The sequence below is a fragment of the Opisthocomus hoazin genome, chromosome 7, assembly GCF_030867145.1.
Source record: "Opisthocomus hoazin isolate bOpiHoa1 chromosome 7, bOpiHoa1.hap1, whole genome shotgun sequence".
In the NCBI taxonomy this organism is placed as follows: domain Eukaryota; kingdom Metazoa; phylum Chordata; class Aves; order Opisthocomiformes; family Opisthocomidae; genus Opisthocomus; species Opisthocomus hoazin.
In genome coordinates this window covers 63123455-63140342 of record NC_134420.1, presented here as the reverse complement: position 1 = coordinate 63140342, position 16888 = coordinate 63123455, and the positions used below count along the sequence as shown (strand labels likewise).

General features: G+C 40.8%; 1 protein-coding gene across 12 annotated transcripts in view; it reads right to left on the bottom strand.

Moving 5' to 3' along the window:
* Window positions 1–3327: 3327 nt before the first annotated feature.
* The window catches only part of MARK3 (microtubule affinity regulating kinase 3), a 66305-nt gene continuing 52744 nt past the window's right edge, over window positions 3328–16888 (bottom strand). For 2 of the 12 annotated variants that reach the window (XM_075426618.1, XM_075426621.1), the window contains 5 exons: window positions 16267–16431; window positions 15289–15546; window positions 12900–12926; window positions 7948–7992; window positions 3328–5806 (listed from right to left, as the gene is read on the bottom strand). In XM_075426618.1, the coding sequence (XP_075282733.1) occupies window positions 5461–5806; window positions 7948–7992; window positions 12900–12926; window positions 15289–15546; window positions 16267–16431 (841 nt within the window). In that variant the 3' untranslated portion in view covers window positions 3328–5460. The remainder of the gene's footprint in view (window positions 5807–7947; window positions 7993–12899; window positions 12927–15288; window positions 15547–16266; window positions 16432–16888) is intronic. The other 10 variants (XM_075426625.1, XM_075426623.1, XM_075426622.1 and 7 more) reach the window with 10 other exon arrangements.

The window sequence follows — 16888 nt, the reverse complement described above, 5'->3', positions numbered from 1 at the left end:
GCTTTAACAGAATTATTTTCATGGTGAGATATTCGAATATCTGCTTTTATTCACCTAACACATTCAGTGTGATCGGCAACTACAAGGAAACATGAACTGTAGGAATATTTTGTTTGTATGCCCTGAATTTCATACGGATATTACTAAATGATAACATAAGGGTATTAACAGGATGAGAACTGCAACATTTCTATGTCTTGAAATTCAATGCTGTGGTTCCTACAGCAACCATAACCATGGCCACTCTGCAGGCATTTTACATCCCCGTCTCCGAAGGCACAGTTCCAAGTGCTCAACATACACAAGCAAGAACCGAACGAAAGCACTTTTATTCCTGCAATAAATATCTTACCTGCTAAGTCACAACCACTGCCAGGTGTTAACGGCACTTGTAGGCGAAGATCAACTCCCCACAACCGGCACTCAATGCCCTGAACACAGCTCCTGTGCACAGATACTCACCGGATTGACACAGCTTCTGCTTCCAGTTACTGCTGGAACAAGAGCCCACTGTTTGTCCCAAAGCTTAAACCATTCTTAGAAAGCTAAAAAAGACCACTTCAGGGTCTTTCAAATACTATAGTTTCGACTTCAGAAGCGCTGGGTGAAACGACTGCTTCTCCATGGTTGTGCTCTCGGTTTACCCAGCCCCTTTGCTGGGAGGCAGTACTTGGTAGCACATGAAGAAGAGACCAGCAGACGCAGAAACATGAAAACCACCGAGTCACCCAACTGAAGTTCATGGGTTAGCTTTTTTCTGCTCTTCAGTTTGTCAGAAGCAAGGAGCACACACACACAGAGAACAATTACTGTATCTGTCTTGTTTTTCTTGGATTTATCCACGCATTCGCTGCCGCTGGAGCACAGGACACTGACAGGCTTTTGCTATGGAGAAGTGTAACTTTTAAAAAATTCTTACTAATTGCACTAGGCTGAGCTTTTCTCCAAAGCTGAGGCCCTTCCTGCTGGGTAACAGTTTCTCCTCTGTAGTGATGGAGTCATGGTCAGTGGTGAAATCCATGAAACAATTCACTGCCACTGGAGGTAAAAACTCCAGAGGTGGAATTTTCACAACCAGACTTACTCAGAACGTCAGATCAAGGCTTTCACTGGCAGCGCCAGTGATTTGCAGTAACGTGACCCTATCTTTACGGGAAAGCTCCAGGGCTTTTCTACACAAATTTACAGAAATGAGATTGTACTGACAGTCAGAAGTACAGGAAATTGCAAATCTACATGTTTAAAATTAAATGTTAATCTACACTGGGATCGGCTTTCTAAAACTATATTTAATATTTCCTAAACATCTGCACCGTGAATTAGAAAACAAAAATTTTGAGTTAGTATGATCCCCCCCCAAATAGCAGAAATAGCACCTACTACTGAGATTCTCTAAATACCTCGCTCTTTGGGTTACCGAGACAAGACCTGGTCCTGGATCGCTGACCACAGACTGCGCAGCAGGGAACCCCCCTCCAGCCCACCCTGAACCATGGAGAATGACTGCAGCTCGTGGGCGGCCTCTGCCCACCCCCAGCGAGGCACCCAAGCTCCCCAGGAACTGAAACAGCATGGCCAAGTGCGTCTGAACTCAACGCGGCCACGTACATCCCACTGCCCCAGGCCAGGGCTTAGCAGATTCTCCAGGCTGGCCACAGTCCTAATGAAACTGCAGTCCACAGCACGGTGTACGGCACAGCAGCTGTGGGAAGGACTGATTAAAAGCCTCTACACATTATCCCAATCGGCCCATGTATATCCGAGCTTTTTACTGGATTGGAGAGATCTCTGTTTAAAGTCCAGATCTGCTGCAACCCTCCTATATGACTAGAACGACTCCTGAACCTCTGACTTCAGTTCTTTAACACAAACACGTGCATACTAATTTCAAATTTTTTTTTAATAATCTATCTTGACAAAAAGTGCTGTAATTAAAAAAGTCCGGGATACAGCATCTCACTATATTTGAACTTGAAATTTCACTGATGTACAAGAGAAAGCTGAACCCTGCTCAAATCTGAACTAAAAATCTTTGAACCCACAAAGACTGGACCAGATGCTGCAGTTTTAATAAACGTAGTATGCAAAACACTCAGACCAGCAGAACTAGCTGGTTCTCTAACCCACCTCTCCCTACTTCTTCTCAACACGGTCTAGGTCCTTCGACCTTGTCTTATGTCTAATTCATGACAGGGAGACAGACTGAAGTGTTTTAGAAAGCCTAACTACAGGAAAGGTTTGCAGGAGAAATTTTAACTGAACGCATTTAAACCACGTTCAACCAACAGGACAAGAGGCAACGGGCACAAACTGAAGCAGAGGAAGTTCCGTCTGAACATGAGGAAGAACTTCTTCACTCTGAGGAAGCCATGGAACAGGCTGCCCATGGAGGTTGTGGAGTCTCCTTCTCTGGAGATATTCAAAACCCACCTGGACGAGGTCCTGTGCAGCCTGCTCTGGGTGACCCTGCTTTGGCAGAGGGGTTGGACTAGATGACCCACAGCGGTCCCTTCCAACCCCAATCATTCTGTATTTGTTCCTGCTCCACGTTCAGATTTTCTTTTTTAATGTACGCATCTCTCAAAACTTTCATTTAAGGCAGTCAACACCCTCCCCCCTAACCCAAACTCTGACGACATTTTTCTCTGTCGGACCCAGCAAGCAAGAGACCTCTTCAGCACTGCATGATGTGAGTTTTAGCGACGCAAACCTGCAGTCACAAGCCCATTACAAACACCTGCCAACACACCACTCGGACCACGCATTCCAGGACACCAGTCATGCCCTTACATAAAACCACCGGCCGGCTGCTAGACACACATCTCAGAAGGCCTAGGCCTGCTGCCACATTCTCGCCACACGCTGACCTCCGATTATTTTTAAAGCTCGTCCCTTAAGGAGAGACAACCCAGCCGTAGTTCTGCAGAGCCGTATCAGCAGCAGTGCTGATAAACGTACGCTGATGCCCAAGGAACACGAACAAGTACAAGGTCTGTGTTCGGGAAGAAGTTCGTCTTCGGTCTGGAGATCTGGAGGAAGCAGTTTTCCAGGCAAATCCTAGAAGCTTGAACAGTGAGCGTCAGGATGCTAAAGAAACAGGAGTATATTCTTGCAACCTGATGATTTTACAAGGCATTTGGGAAGAAGGCTGTTAAAAATCTGGTTCTGATCATAAGAAGTGTTTTTTTTTTTAATACCTCGAATACAAATTTACTGTGAAAACCTTCTGAGAACACTTCAAGAAAAATACTTCAGTACAAACTTTAAATATCCAAGGTATGATACTGGTGCACTTTTTAGAAACAATTACATACTTAACAGGTGAAGTAGGAAGAGAGTATTTCAGAAAACATTTAATATGAAAGCTTTGGAACTTCCATCGAATACAGATTTACATCGTTTATCAGAACACTTTTTCAGTTCAGACAACAAAGTGCGCTGCTGGGTGAAAAAAAAAATACATTTGGAGGAGTGCTTAAAACGTAGGAATTGAAAGGATAGGTGACCATTCACCTGAGAAAGTACAATGACTGCCCTGAAACGTCTTATTGCTATTACAAAATAGAGTTTTCATGGAAAAAACCATACTGAGCAGCACAGGCACGGGCAGAGCACTGAAAGCCAACTGAACTCCGGCAGCACCTGGAGTTCTCAAGCCATGGTACAGAATATACAGAGAATAAAATGCAAATTCAGGAATATTTACTACATTTAACAACTATGATTACCCTTTAAACTAGCATAATCAATATCAACGCTTAGGGAAAGAGAGGGGAAGTCTGCTGCCATCACAGACTACAGATCACAAGAACTAACTTGCAAAATATTATGGATTTTGTATTTTCACCTTGGGTCAAATCTGAACTGTGTACTAGGAATAACTATTAGCTCACTGCAAATTTTAAATGCAAATTTAGGCTCCAGTTTAAAGCACATGTTAAGTACATGCTTAAGTGCTTCACTGAAATATAACCATAAAACATTAATACAAAAAGTCAAGTAGAATGCAGGGTATTATCTACAGAAGTCCTCGACGAAATAAACTGAGTATCAGTAGGAAACAACACATGAAGAAATCTCTTCATTCTAGTTTGCAAAATCAAATCCAGGCTCACCACAGTGGTGGTTAAGAAGTGGGGACCATCCCGGAGCAGCTTCGCATTCTCCAGAAAGCTAGCTGGCCACTGGAGTTCACCAAGGATGGGTTTCCACACTGCACATCCAAGAGCAACCGTGGATGCCCTGCACAGCAGAAGCCAGACACACAGCTGGCATAAAGCCACCAGAAGCAACACAGCCAGAGCCAAGCGGAAGCACGCTGGAAGAGAGCTGCAAGGAAAAGTTATCACCGCTACTGCCTACGGCTGTAGTTTAGCAAGCTGAACATTACAACAGAGGAGATCAGCAGCCAACCTGACTCCCACTTTGGGGCTTCAATACTGTGCGTGCCCAGAACGCAAAGGACGGTATTGCGGCACGTGCAGCACTACCTCACAACGGCACTGACTCGCGTCAAAATACGGTCGTTATCCGAGAGTCTTTTTGTGCTTGTATCAGTCTGACCTAGTCTAACATGGAGAACTTGGTCTGAAAGAAAAAGTCACTAGTCAGCATTTAGCACATCCTTTTAGACTGCCTCATTCCGCAGAGGAACAACAGAAGAGTGTTCTTAGCTGCAAACAATACTCACAAGCCAAAAGGACAAAGATACGATTTTAGTAGTTTAGCAGAAGCAGAAGAATGGAAGCATTTACCCAAATTTTAATGCACTAATCAACTACACTTAAAAAATTTGATTCAGACTTAAATAATAAATAGGTGGGCAAAATACAATGCAAGACTTACTCAGTAAAAGTGAATTTTTAATAATCTCATGAGATCTACTTAGAAAACAGGACTAATAATGTTCACAACCGTAAATCCAAACCCTTCACACACTTCTTTTTTTCTTAACACAGCAGTGAACTGTAAACCTGCACTCACTGGTTACCGCTTCAGTTATTTTAAATATTAACTCAAGTGTTTCCTCCTTGGCCATTTCAATTTTTAGCACCAAAATTAGCCCAAAAAGAGGTACTGGTACAGCTCGATGTTGTAAATGAATTGTTTACATATAATACTTTATATATTATACACACATACTGTACATTCACACGTCCACACAAACGGAGGCATATTTAAATGAATATATTCTGTGTTTCAATTTGTTGTCAAAGACTTAGGAGCAATGGAAATAAAGCAGAAGGGGTAATATTTTACATAGTAGGCAACTTTAATGCTGTAGTGCACTTATAAAAAAGTCCAACTCTCCCTCCCAGCTCAGCAGCTTTTTTTTTTTTTAATATCACTATTCAGAAGGATGCAGAAGTTATTGCCTAAATGTTATTCTATACATTTCCATCGGAATTCTCAAAAACACTTGAAATTGCTAACTAATTTACAACTTAACTATTTTTGTTGTTACAGCTTTAACTCATTGGCAATTTTGGAAGCAATGTTTTTAAAAGCTATGGATGTTCCCGATATCCGCTTAAAGCGAACTCCATTCAGGGACAGTCTTGGCAGTTTACACACCTCCATCTCCCACTGTACAAGGTTTTCTGCATGCCCATCTCCATGGACGCAGAAAAGCAAGAAACGCTCTCTTTGTTCATAGTCACAATTATTGGCATCCAGGACCTTTCGTATTTCCCTCATCATGTCATTGGGATCCATGGAGCTGGTGGTTTTCATGCTCCAGGTAAAACGCAGAGACCGAGGCTTGGCTTCCTTGTTCTCGTCCTTCTGATCCACAGCTACATTGCGGCTGAAAGACAGGAATTCGTCAGTTAGCAGGGCCAGCTACCTCCTCCACATTTCATGTTAGTGAAGCAAACGAACACTCAACGCACACTACCGGGATTAGAGCAGCATCTAGAGGCTCCGGCTGCGAGCAACGCCCCGCGTTCCCAGCTGCTGTACAAACACACAGTCAAGGTAAAGCATTAGCTGTTGGGGCTGAAACGAAGGTACGGTATGACGGGTGACACAACTGGAAGTCACTGGAGTTAGGGAGGGAATCGGCCTTGCAGAGGCAGAACCACATGCATCACCTACAACTCGATTGTTAGTCAGCTTCTGCTCAAAGCCCTATTCTCGGGCCGTGCGGACACCTGAAACACCAGCTCTGCGCTAGAAGTTTCTGGAACATTCAAATAGCCGTGGGCAGTGACAAAAGGGCGCTGAGACCAGGTCGTGGGAGTGCCAGACCATGGGAGGCACCCACTCACACACAGCCGGGGTGAGCCCATGGGGGTTCCTCCACACCACCTCCTGTGCACCAGGATGGAGACCAAGCTCCAGGAGGGCCCGCGGAGTTCCAGGACCACAGCTGACTGCGAGCAGGACCCGGGGACCTTGCAGGGGCCATCCACCTACCCACTGCCTCAGGGCCAAGGCGTGCTGCCCTGCTCCGGCTGGTTTGGTGCCACTCTGGCCTTTGAGATGGTCACTAGAGACCCACCACACTGTAGGCTACCGGGGTTACCTTTAACAGGGAGGAAACACTTTGTCTAAGCTGGTCAGTAATTCGTTTAACACCAACGACTGATACAGGTAAGGACACGAAATCTTTCATGGCTACAAGCTATGCAACTAAGTGCCTTTGAGGCTGAAATGCAGCAGAGAGACCTCATCAACATCATTAGTAAAGACAGGGAATAAGAGTGTTATTGTTACTGACAGTTTTAAGAGATAAGAGCACAAAATATTGAAGCTGCAACTTTTTTTTTTTTAAATAAAAAAAGTTTTTCCTTTGGTAAGGGTAAATAAAGTTATACAGGACAAAGAAAAGAAGCGTTCCAGAAATTTCTAGTTTGCAGTGATTCTTCTACTTCCATTAAAATCAGTGGTCATGCAGCTAAAGAATAAGGAATTATATTTGGACCTGGGGGGGGAAGACAGATTTGCTTTATGAATATTTGCACACTGTCAGTTGCCTCTTTAAACTTACTTGTCCTCAGGACAAGACGCTTAAATATACTGACTGTCATGCTTAAATAGTTTCTGAACATACCTAACCTAGCTGACCCCAAACCACACAGTTTAGGTCTCATGTTGAACTTCAAAGCTCAATTTACAATATTAAGTCAAGCTGCTCTTTAAAATAGTTGGCAAGGAATTTCTGGTTACACAATGCTTTTCCTTCTATCACCATTAAGCGGGCAATTATGAAAAAAATAAAAAGTGATAGCAAGGTCAAAACTAAATAAAAAGCTCTCTCAAAGATAACCTATTTCATAATTTTACATTCTACTAGAAAGACTTCCAGTAACTGAGAGAGCCATAGGATTATGCTGTCAAATCCAAATATGTGATTTGCTAGATGTTCTAAAAATCAACAAGCAATTTGAGTACTTTGCTTAACTTTAAAGCTTTAATTTAATAACGCTGTTAGGGGGCAGCGGGAACACAGACTTTTATTCAATGCTCATTTTATTTTTGAAAACTTCTTCTACTTGAAAACAGTTGGCAGAACCAGCCCAAGTTTGATCATTTCTAGCATTTTTTGATATGCAGATTTTGGAAGAAGAGTATAACATGAAAAATATTGTTTAACTATCTGTGATTCTGGAGATGAGAAACATCTTCTCACCCTTCAGTGGTTATCCCACACATTTGCAGCCTCACTAGAGACCACTTAGCTACACATCTACAAGACAACAGCAAACTGTAACGACTAAAATGCAAAAAACCACACAAGGGAAAAGGCAACAGGAAAGATCAAAGTTTAGAACCAAATCAGTCAGTGCTTTAACAGCTGTTTTGCAGACAGAAATGCTTCTTTGTTTAGTTTCAAAGCCTCACACGAAACAAAAGCTGCTGCCTGAAGCCACTATGCCACATAATCAAGGGGAGAAAGGTTCAAACTCACCTAAGTAACATTTTAAACAAAAATTTTACCCTCACCTTGAGCCCTCAAATCTCCCGTTCCTCTCATATTCAGTCGGGAGCCTCATTGAAAAGAATGCAGAAGCAAAAGGAAGTGGGAAAGAGAAGACAAATCTTACACTACAATATACAAATCTGAGTAGCTGCTAAAAGATATTGCAAGCATACCAAAGGTGTGTTAAGATACAAAGCAACAAAGATGTAAAGAACTTTGTAGGTTAGATCAAATTCAGAATATAACATTATGTCAAACCAAATGGAAGTCTATAAACTACGTTTCTTTAAAAGTCCATAACTAACTTTTACAATGTATGTTTCTTTATATTAATGTTGTAGAACTCATTGAATAAAGCTGAACTTTTAGCAGCAGAAAATGTTAAACTAAAGTTACAAACCATATTGAAGTTTTTGTATTATTCAGTAAGTACCTCATAAATAACTCCCAATTATTTTTAGGCTAATTATATTTTCAAGTTTTATATTTAATATAATACATATTTGAAAAAATACACTGTTTATGGACAAGTCTGGTCACCCTATGCGTTTGCATGCACATGAGATCTGAGGTATTAGGTGTTAAAACAATGCTAAATACCTCAAAGCAAAAGAACAAGAGGTATACACATTTTAGCAAAGATTTAGAGGGAAATCCAAGATTTCTCAAGCTGTGGTAAATCCATCCTATTCATTCCCACACCAACCTATCTTGAACACCGGAGTGAATTTAAGCTTTCTGTCCTGCTTGCATTGACTAAAGCATGTTGCTGATCACTACCATTTTTTAAAAGCCCAGTATCAAGCAGAATTAAGCGGTAAAATCACCTTCCTCTACCTTCCCTTTACTGCAGTACCATGGTTCTATGTGTCAGTGCTAATTCTGCTCACAGGGAAGCTGTTTTTATAAGGCTCTTATCAAGCATACTCTAAGCTAGTACACGGCTTCTTCACTGAATAACTGATTATTAAAACAGTTTGGTTGACAGGTGCCTAGGGACAGGAATGTAAGACAGTAAGCTTATACTTTGACGCACGTTGGTATTTGTATCAGGGTATGTGGGGTGTTACAAGGCTTAATTTCCTCCTTTCCTGCCTTTTGAGGGTTGCAGTGAGGAAACAGGCTTGTCAGAGGGCTCTGTGCAGTCCCTGTCGCAGGGGAATGGACGCTGTGTTGGCACTGCGAGGAGCACGGTGGCCGCACACGCTGCCCCAGCTATGGAGCCTGGTCCTTGCTCAGCACTGACGCTGCTATCACAACAGAAATTCAGTTAAGAAAGTGGTTAAGTCACTCAGCTATGAACTGTTTATCACAACAGCATCCGATCAGAACCCTGCGCTCCGAGGTACTGCCCAGCCCACGGCCAGATGGGGTCTCTGCTAGGAGACGATTCCATCGACTAATGCAAAGCTGGCCCAAGCAAAAAGGACAAGGAAGATAAGAGGAAAAAAACTGACAAGTCCTCAACTACTTCTAGAGTTTCAAATCATGTTTTTCATGGTCATCATTTTCATCATAGCACAGTTTTATATACAATTGTTAAAATTCAACTTTGTTAAAAAAGAAAGAGGGAGAGAATTGTTCCCCTCAGTAACACAGGAGGGCAACTCACCCAGAGGCTGCAGACCTCACGACCTCCCAAGGACCTGACTGCAACCAGTACTTGATGTCAGATTTCGGAAACCCACATTAAGAGCTGAAAATGTCAATAGCACTGATGATCATTTTAGTAGGCAGATTAAGATCACGTGCTACTTTACTATGGTGGAAATCGGAGAAGGTGCAAAAAGACTTACAAGGTCTGCAGAGAGTCCATGAACTCATCCTTTACGACAACTCTACAGGACTGAGATGGGGGTAGGTGGGAAGAGAGCGAACCACCACATGTACCAACTGAACAAATCCACACCTTTCAGATGACAAGGGAAAGGCTTGTTTTACTGGGCAAAACATTCAACAAATCTGAAGATACTGCTCAACTGAAAAATTGAGAGTACTTGAAGTTTAAAGGGTTTACTGTCTTCCTACCAAGCGAAAGATGACCTCTTCAAGATTTAAGCTTGCCAAAGGTTGTAGAAAACAGGCGCATAACCAGTCTACCCAGCAATGAATAGTCTTACTGTTACTGGAATCTGTCCAGAAAAGTCTGGGAGGAAAAATCCCTACTGATGTTCTCAGACCCTTTTTAAGCTGAAATTTAGCCAAATTGTTCCGTTTCTAAACCACTGTAGTCTAAATCTAAGAAAGGTCATTATTTACAAAATACCTGTCACTTTGAAATAATAAACTCTCTTTCACAGAAGCCTCTCAGAAAATCCTTACTTTGCTCAGCTTTTCCACACATCACTGTTCCATTCAGTTAGCAGCGGGAACTGCATTTGGTGACACGCACCCTCAAATATGAGCCGTCATGGCAAACTCTGGAGAGCCGTGCCAGTCTCTCCAGATACTCCATCCTTCATGAAGGACAAGGTTAGGGTTGAGTTCCACAGCCCAGCACTGGTGCTGTGGGAACAGTCACTTACTGTACTGCCAGCATTGTTTCGGTGGGTCTGCAAGTCAGATGCAGCCCTGAGGCCTCCTCGCTGCTAACACAATCTTCACTTCTGCAGGAACCGCAAATCGATGGTTTGTGTTCTAAATTTTCTGGTTTTGCTTGTATTTTTATATAAATTAACTTTATGGACCAAAACATTCCTTGGTCCTGAGAATGGAACAAGTATATAGAAAAGTTATGTTCTTACTTGTCATGCGATGCCTATACACTATCTCCTTTATGCTTTTGATATAAAGTTTGTGAAAGGCTTTCAAAAATAAGAGTGCTTCCATACATCTGTCCTGAGTTATGCTGTGTTTTCTGTTCTTTACATCTTTGTATAGTCTGTGTTAAAAATCCAAATAAACACAAAAACAGTCTAAAAAGATATGGAAGAAACAGCAAAAAAATACAAGGTGCTAAAATAAGACCAATTTATGGAAATGGAGAGAAGATGCTGCAATAAAATTCAGAACACAGAAAGCAATTTTTGCTGTCAGAAGAGAAGTCAGACTTCCACAATATGCAGACTGGCAAAGACAGTGCATGGTACAAGAGAGATATATCTATATTTTATATCTCTGTGTACCAAGTACAGTATTAGAAATCATCAGTTTAAAGAGGAATGACTGATTATCTAGCTTTGTTCAGCTCCCTAGAATGATGCTGGAGTGCTATATATACGTGCTATTGGGTGATAGTAGTTCTTTCAGTATCAAAGACAGCGAGTTTAGGTAAGATTCATAGCATAAAAAGCACAAAGAAATTGCCAAAACCCCCAACATTTTCAGTTTAGTTTTGTACCTCCCATACAGATCAGGTATGGAGGGACACCATGCACCCTTAAACAGAATGTAAAGAGCACAGTCTGGTCCCGTGTAGGTGGTGCAAGACTTTGCAGATCTCTTATTCAAAAGACATATTCATAGAAGCTGCAGCAGCTATTTCCACAATAGCCTAAGATTCCTGGCCTCAGGTCAAAGGAAAATTTTAGAAAATTATTTTTAAAAATTACCTTTTTAAAGTCTCAAATTTTAACAGTAACACCCTAGTTTAAAACTGTACTCGTATTAGAATTTTTCACCTTTCTTCAGAGCAGCAGAGTAACAACCTTATATGCATCCAGCTGTGGAAGTTGCACAAATCACAATCCTTTATTTTACAAGGATTACAAAGCTCCCTCTTACCAAGTGGTATGCACCCCACAGCTCACAATGCACACTGGGTAAAACTATTGCCGCTGCTCAGTTTCATCTGTATACTGTGCTGGATGGTTTCTTTCCTTGACAAACAGTTGGTGCATGTTCCTTTTCTCAAGTCAGCTGTGACAACGCCAGCCAACACAACCAACACCAGTTCTAAACATAGTCATGTTTGGAAAAGCCCTGATTATTATTACTGTGGCATGGAATTTACTCATTTAACCATGGGAGTACCTTTAGACTCAGACTGTACATAATAAACCCAAATTTAAGCTGCAATTTATGTATCTCGGGTCTCCCTAATCTAAGTATTTCCTTGAAACGGTCTGGAAAACTTCACTTTACAGTCATGCACATAGCCTTGCCTTCTGAAAGTTAAAACAGATGTCTGGTTTTTGGCCCTGTCTCCCTAGGTGGAAACTGAAAGTATTACCCTTTAAGAAGCTCCAAGGTATAACTAAACAGAGCATCACAAAATTCTACTGGAAAATTTACCTGTTTACTAACTTTTGTGAGTCATAATGGACTAACAAGATACATATCAGCTTGACTCATACCCAAATTGTAAAACTAAATTCAATCCTTTGGACTTGAAATGTGAATCAGACTTTTGAGTGTCTCCCTTTTGTTAACAAATTTGCATAGATGTTATACTTCTTGCTTATAAGTGAAGTGCTCTATTTGCACTTCAGCTAATGCATCTCATTTTAAAAGAAATACACAGCCACTGCATCTTCATTCAATCTTCCATACAAAACCGCTGGATTCATAACTGTGTTCAGTCTTTCTACTGTATCAACTCCAAACAACACTTCAAACTGATTTGTTTTTTATAGAATACCATACAACAAAGAGAGAATGTAAAATTAGCATCACTTACCTTTATTTGCTCATAATCTTATGTTTTGTTTAAACTTTCATCATTGTTATCAAACACCTCATTCTTCAAACATAAACATGCTAAGTGTATTAGTACAGAGAACAGAATTACTTTGGTACTACCAACTCTATCAAAGAAAGAAGAATTCATGAGGCATGCTTAGCATCTTGTTATACAGGTGCCACAGATTCTTAAGTATCATCATGAGTTAATGGATTTATTCTACGCTTTCCTCTCAAGAAAGAAAGTATTTAGTTCTCAGCAGAAAGTTTAGTTTTCAGAAAACCAAGGCTAGAAAGCCAAATCTGTTGTTAATTGCAGGAGCCACTTTTTTTTTTAAATATAAATAAATCCTACCTTTTGATAAACCTGAATGACATGTTTCTAAAAGAAATTAAGCCAAAATAATAATTAACAAGAAGTTTTACACAAAATAAATTGAAAAAGCCATTTAGAGTGAAACATGCAAAAAGACCTCATTTAAAACGCACAACGAAATTACACTTTGATACATTCTGAGATTAGGCAGATGATTTAGGGGCTGAAGAGTCAAACTCTTAGCATTGCTACTTCCAAACTTAATTTTCCTGGGAAATATGCCACCAGTTGTTATTACAAATTAAAATACCTACTGGTGTCAAAACACTTTAAAACTCCTAATCTGCAAGGTCACATAAAAATATGTTTGGATTTTCTTCATGTATTTCAAATAGAAAGCAAAAATCAATAACTACTATAATTAGATCTCAAATATCTTCAGAGTTAGATTTCTTCCTTCCTTCGCAACATTAGGTCAGCCATGTTGTGCCAAAAACTGCCTTAAATACTTAGTTAATTTAGTGGCAGAAGCTGTAACAATTGCCTACACCAGAACATAATTAAGTTCATAATCAAAAGGATTCTGATCTCCCGTAGAGAATGCTAGAATAAACTAACAGGTTTTAAGGTTTCATAAATTTATCTAAAGAAAAGAAATATAACTGCGTCCTTTGATGGGACTATTCACCTCCTTAGTAGTTTGCACAGCACCTAGTACAAGAGCCCCGACTGTAAGAGGTCCTCCAAGTGCAAACTTAACCATCTGTAACAGAACTATTGTGTTGCAAGTTATTTAATCAAGTCCAGCTGGAATTTAAACTATTGTCAAAAGTAGTGGGGGAAAACTTCTTCAAGAAAACCACACTGCACTGCCGAAGTTGAAACTTGGAGGTAACGACAGAACTTTGAATGCTGTCTAAACAACTGAGTGACACACAATGCTACATAGTATGTTCCAGCAGCACAAGTGAAAAGCTTGCATGTTCACAGCTTGAGCGTCCGCATTTGGAACGTCAGATGGAAAATTAAGTAAGGATATTACAAACAAAAGTAGAGAAAGAAAGATGTGCCAAAAGGATGTCTTTAAGACTTCACTTGACAAAAAACAGATGACTTAATTCTTAAAAAAAAAAAAAAAAAAAAAATTCAAATTAATCTTTTATCTCTCTCTCAACAGAAAAAGAAGGAGAAAAAAAAAAAAACCCAAAATCCAGGGAAGTGTTACATGGCAGAGTGCTGAGCAGGGTAAAACTTTGACCAAAGGCTAGGCTGTCACATTGTTATTTTTCACAGAAAATTCACTCTCTAAATTGAAATCAGCCAGTTGTGAAAAACTGACATCTGGCTTAGCATTATTTTGTAAGAATAGGAGACTACAAAGAGGATGCTGAGAGGGAGGCATGTACAGTCACAGAACAGACAGGAAGGAAAAGACTTGGTGCTGATGTGATATAAACCTAAAATAAAAGCAAGCAGGCCAAGACCAGAATGATATATTCCAAAAAATCTCACATGATGAGGAGGGTACAAAAGCATGGAGATCCTCTTAAGGTAAAGACAAACAAACCCCCACTTCTGCAAACACAAGCTGTGGATGTCAGAGTGGTCTGAAGTATGCAGTACGTAACCGACAGGTTTTAAATACAGGTGGTTTTCAGTTTTAGGGTTTGTAGGAACTAACTCAAAAAATCGTACACAGATTTGAAACTAGAAGTCCAATTAGAATAAAAACTGTTAGTGCATGAACAATACCTGCTTAAGCTAGGCTCTGGCTGGACCAACACACCTTCACACCAAATCTAGAATCTGCACATGAACTAAAGGTCAAAACAGGAGTTTTTCAAGGTCTGACCAGACTCCTGCCTAGGCTGAAACCACAGTACTACCATTATTTTAAGATGACCTATGCTAGCACCACTGCCAAAAGAAGCTTTTGTCTCCTGGCCCTACCCTTTCACCTGTGACATTTCTATTCGTGTGCTGCCAGCAAGATTATTCTTGAAATATTATCAGCTGACTGGGAAACACAACCTCAGCTTCTATCGCTATGTTAAATATCAAGACTGGGATCCCAGTTTATGCCATCTACTGACAGACCATGCAATCAGAGTGAGCAACTTTTGACCTAAACTGAGATGTTTCAGCTCTGCAGCATCTGTGCCTCGGATACGAGGATGAGGAGCACTGAAGCAATAGCACAGACCCAGCTGTCTCACTTTTTATCCCATTTGATTCAACTGCTAAAAACAAATGGCTTCTGTAACCAAAAAGAACTACGAAAACCTCATAAGCCAGTGCGTTTTAAGTTGCAGAAACTGTTAAACCATTAATCAGAGCATGTGGACAAAACAACCTAAGCAATAAACTACTAGGTATGTCTACTACCTGATAAAGAGGAAATGTTGCACTACCATTTTAAAAGGCTTACCTTCTTGTTAGTTTTGAAGTTAGTTTACTAAACAGATTAGTGGAACCCCTGGTCCGAGTCTGTGAGAGTGGTGTTGCTTCGTGGGACAGACTGGGGGAGGCTGGCGGTCCGTTGTAGGTAGCAGTACGTCGCTCTCTGAGCTGGCCATGGAAAGTGCTCCGACTAGCTGTTCCTCTGGGGAAACGAATACGATCAGGTGTGGTCGCACTGCTAATGCTGTGAGTTGAAGCAACAGGAGTTCTTTGATCGGGAATAGTGCTAGAGCAGAAAACAAAAAACAACGCTAGAACAACTTCACAGAAGCACTACGGTTCTGCAGGAAACACAAAACACTACGCTCTACAGTAAAGCAAAAGCAGACACTCTTATATAGGCCAGGGTTGCAAATATCAAGATCACTACAGCACTGTATGGAATCAAAACTTGTAAGAAGTTAGGATTAAAAGGCTGCCAAAACAGAAATCTACATAGGCAGAAAAACGCAACAGGAGTATCCTGGAAAAGACCAGATAAACCAGGCATACAATGTTTCACTGAGAAGACTGATAAAAGAATAGATGAGTAAAGTTTCCTCCCAGGAAAGAGAAGCAATAGGTAACTTTAGTGTCTCTCCCTCCATATTCTCTATACACATCTTTGAAAATATTGCTAATTTGAAAGCATCCTACACAAAATTCTCTACAAGTGAACAAGTAGTGAAGTCCTTCAGGATACACAGTTAAAGTCTCCCACAAACTCTGACAATAGGGCATGTCCAATACTCCTAACACTAGGAAAAAAATTAAGGTTCATTATTGCAGGATTATGTCACAGACAGCCTGACACACCACAAGACAAATGTAAATAAGACTAAAAAAAATGAGGAAACACACATCTTGTGGGCAATATGTACTAGAACAATCTAGGACTAAAATTCCACAGCACAAAGTTAAGAAGCAGTGGGTATAAGTTAGTTTCACAACGATTTCAGGTTCTTACATAGGCCTGAAGTTATCTGCGCCATTGTCTATTGGAGGCAACATCATCTTCGTGTGCACAGAGGCTGACATGGACATCGACTTCTGATGTCGCAGCCGAACACTGGAGAAGGATGTAGTACAAACTGAAGCAGGGCTAGCTGCGTAAGCGAACATTTCTGTCAGGCTGTGAGGGGGTTTGGGTTCAGGCAGAGGCAGAAAGAAGAGCATGATGGACCAACAACAAACTACTGCATAGAAACAAAGCAAACTTTTCCTTCTGTTAATTGGTTTATCAAAGAATATGAACTCTAACAGCCCTCTCGTATGTAAACAGCAGTAACTACCCTACGCTCCCCTTAAAAAGCATCTTTACTATAGGCATCTTTACTATAGCACTTGACATCTATGAAGTGACCATTCTCTTACCATTAGCATTAGTTTGCAGCAAAACGCTCCTTGATGTACAGAACCCGAGTAACTCAGTGTTCTGTGCCAAAGCACTAGTATAAAGCACTGATATAACTCGCATTGGTCTTAACATTAAAAAATGCATTAAACCACCAACTGCACTTTCCGAAAGACTGATGATAGCTCCATCCCAGTGTTAAAAGAAATCAATGTCAGCTGGGCCAGCTGTCAAA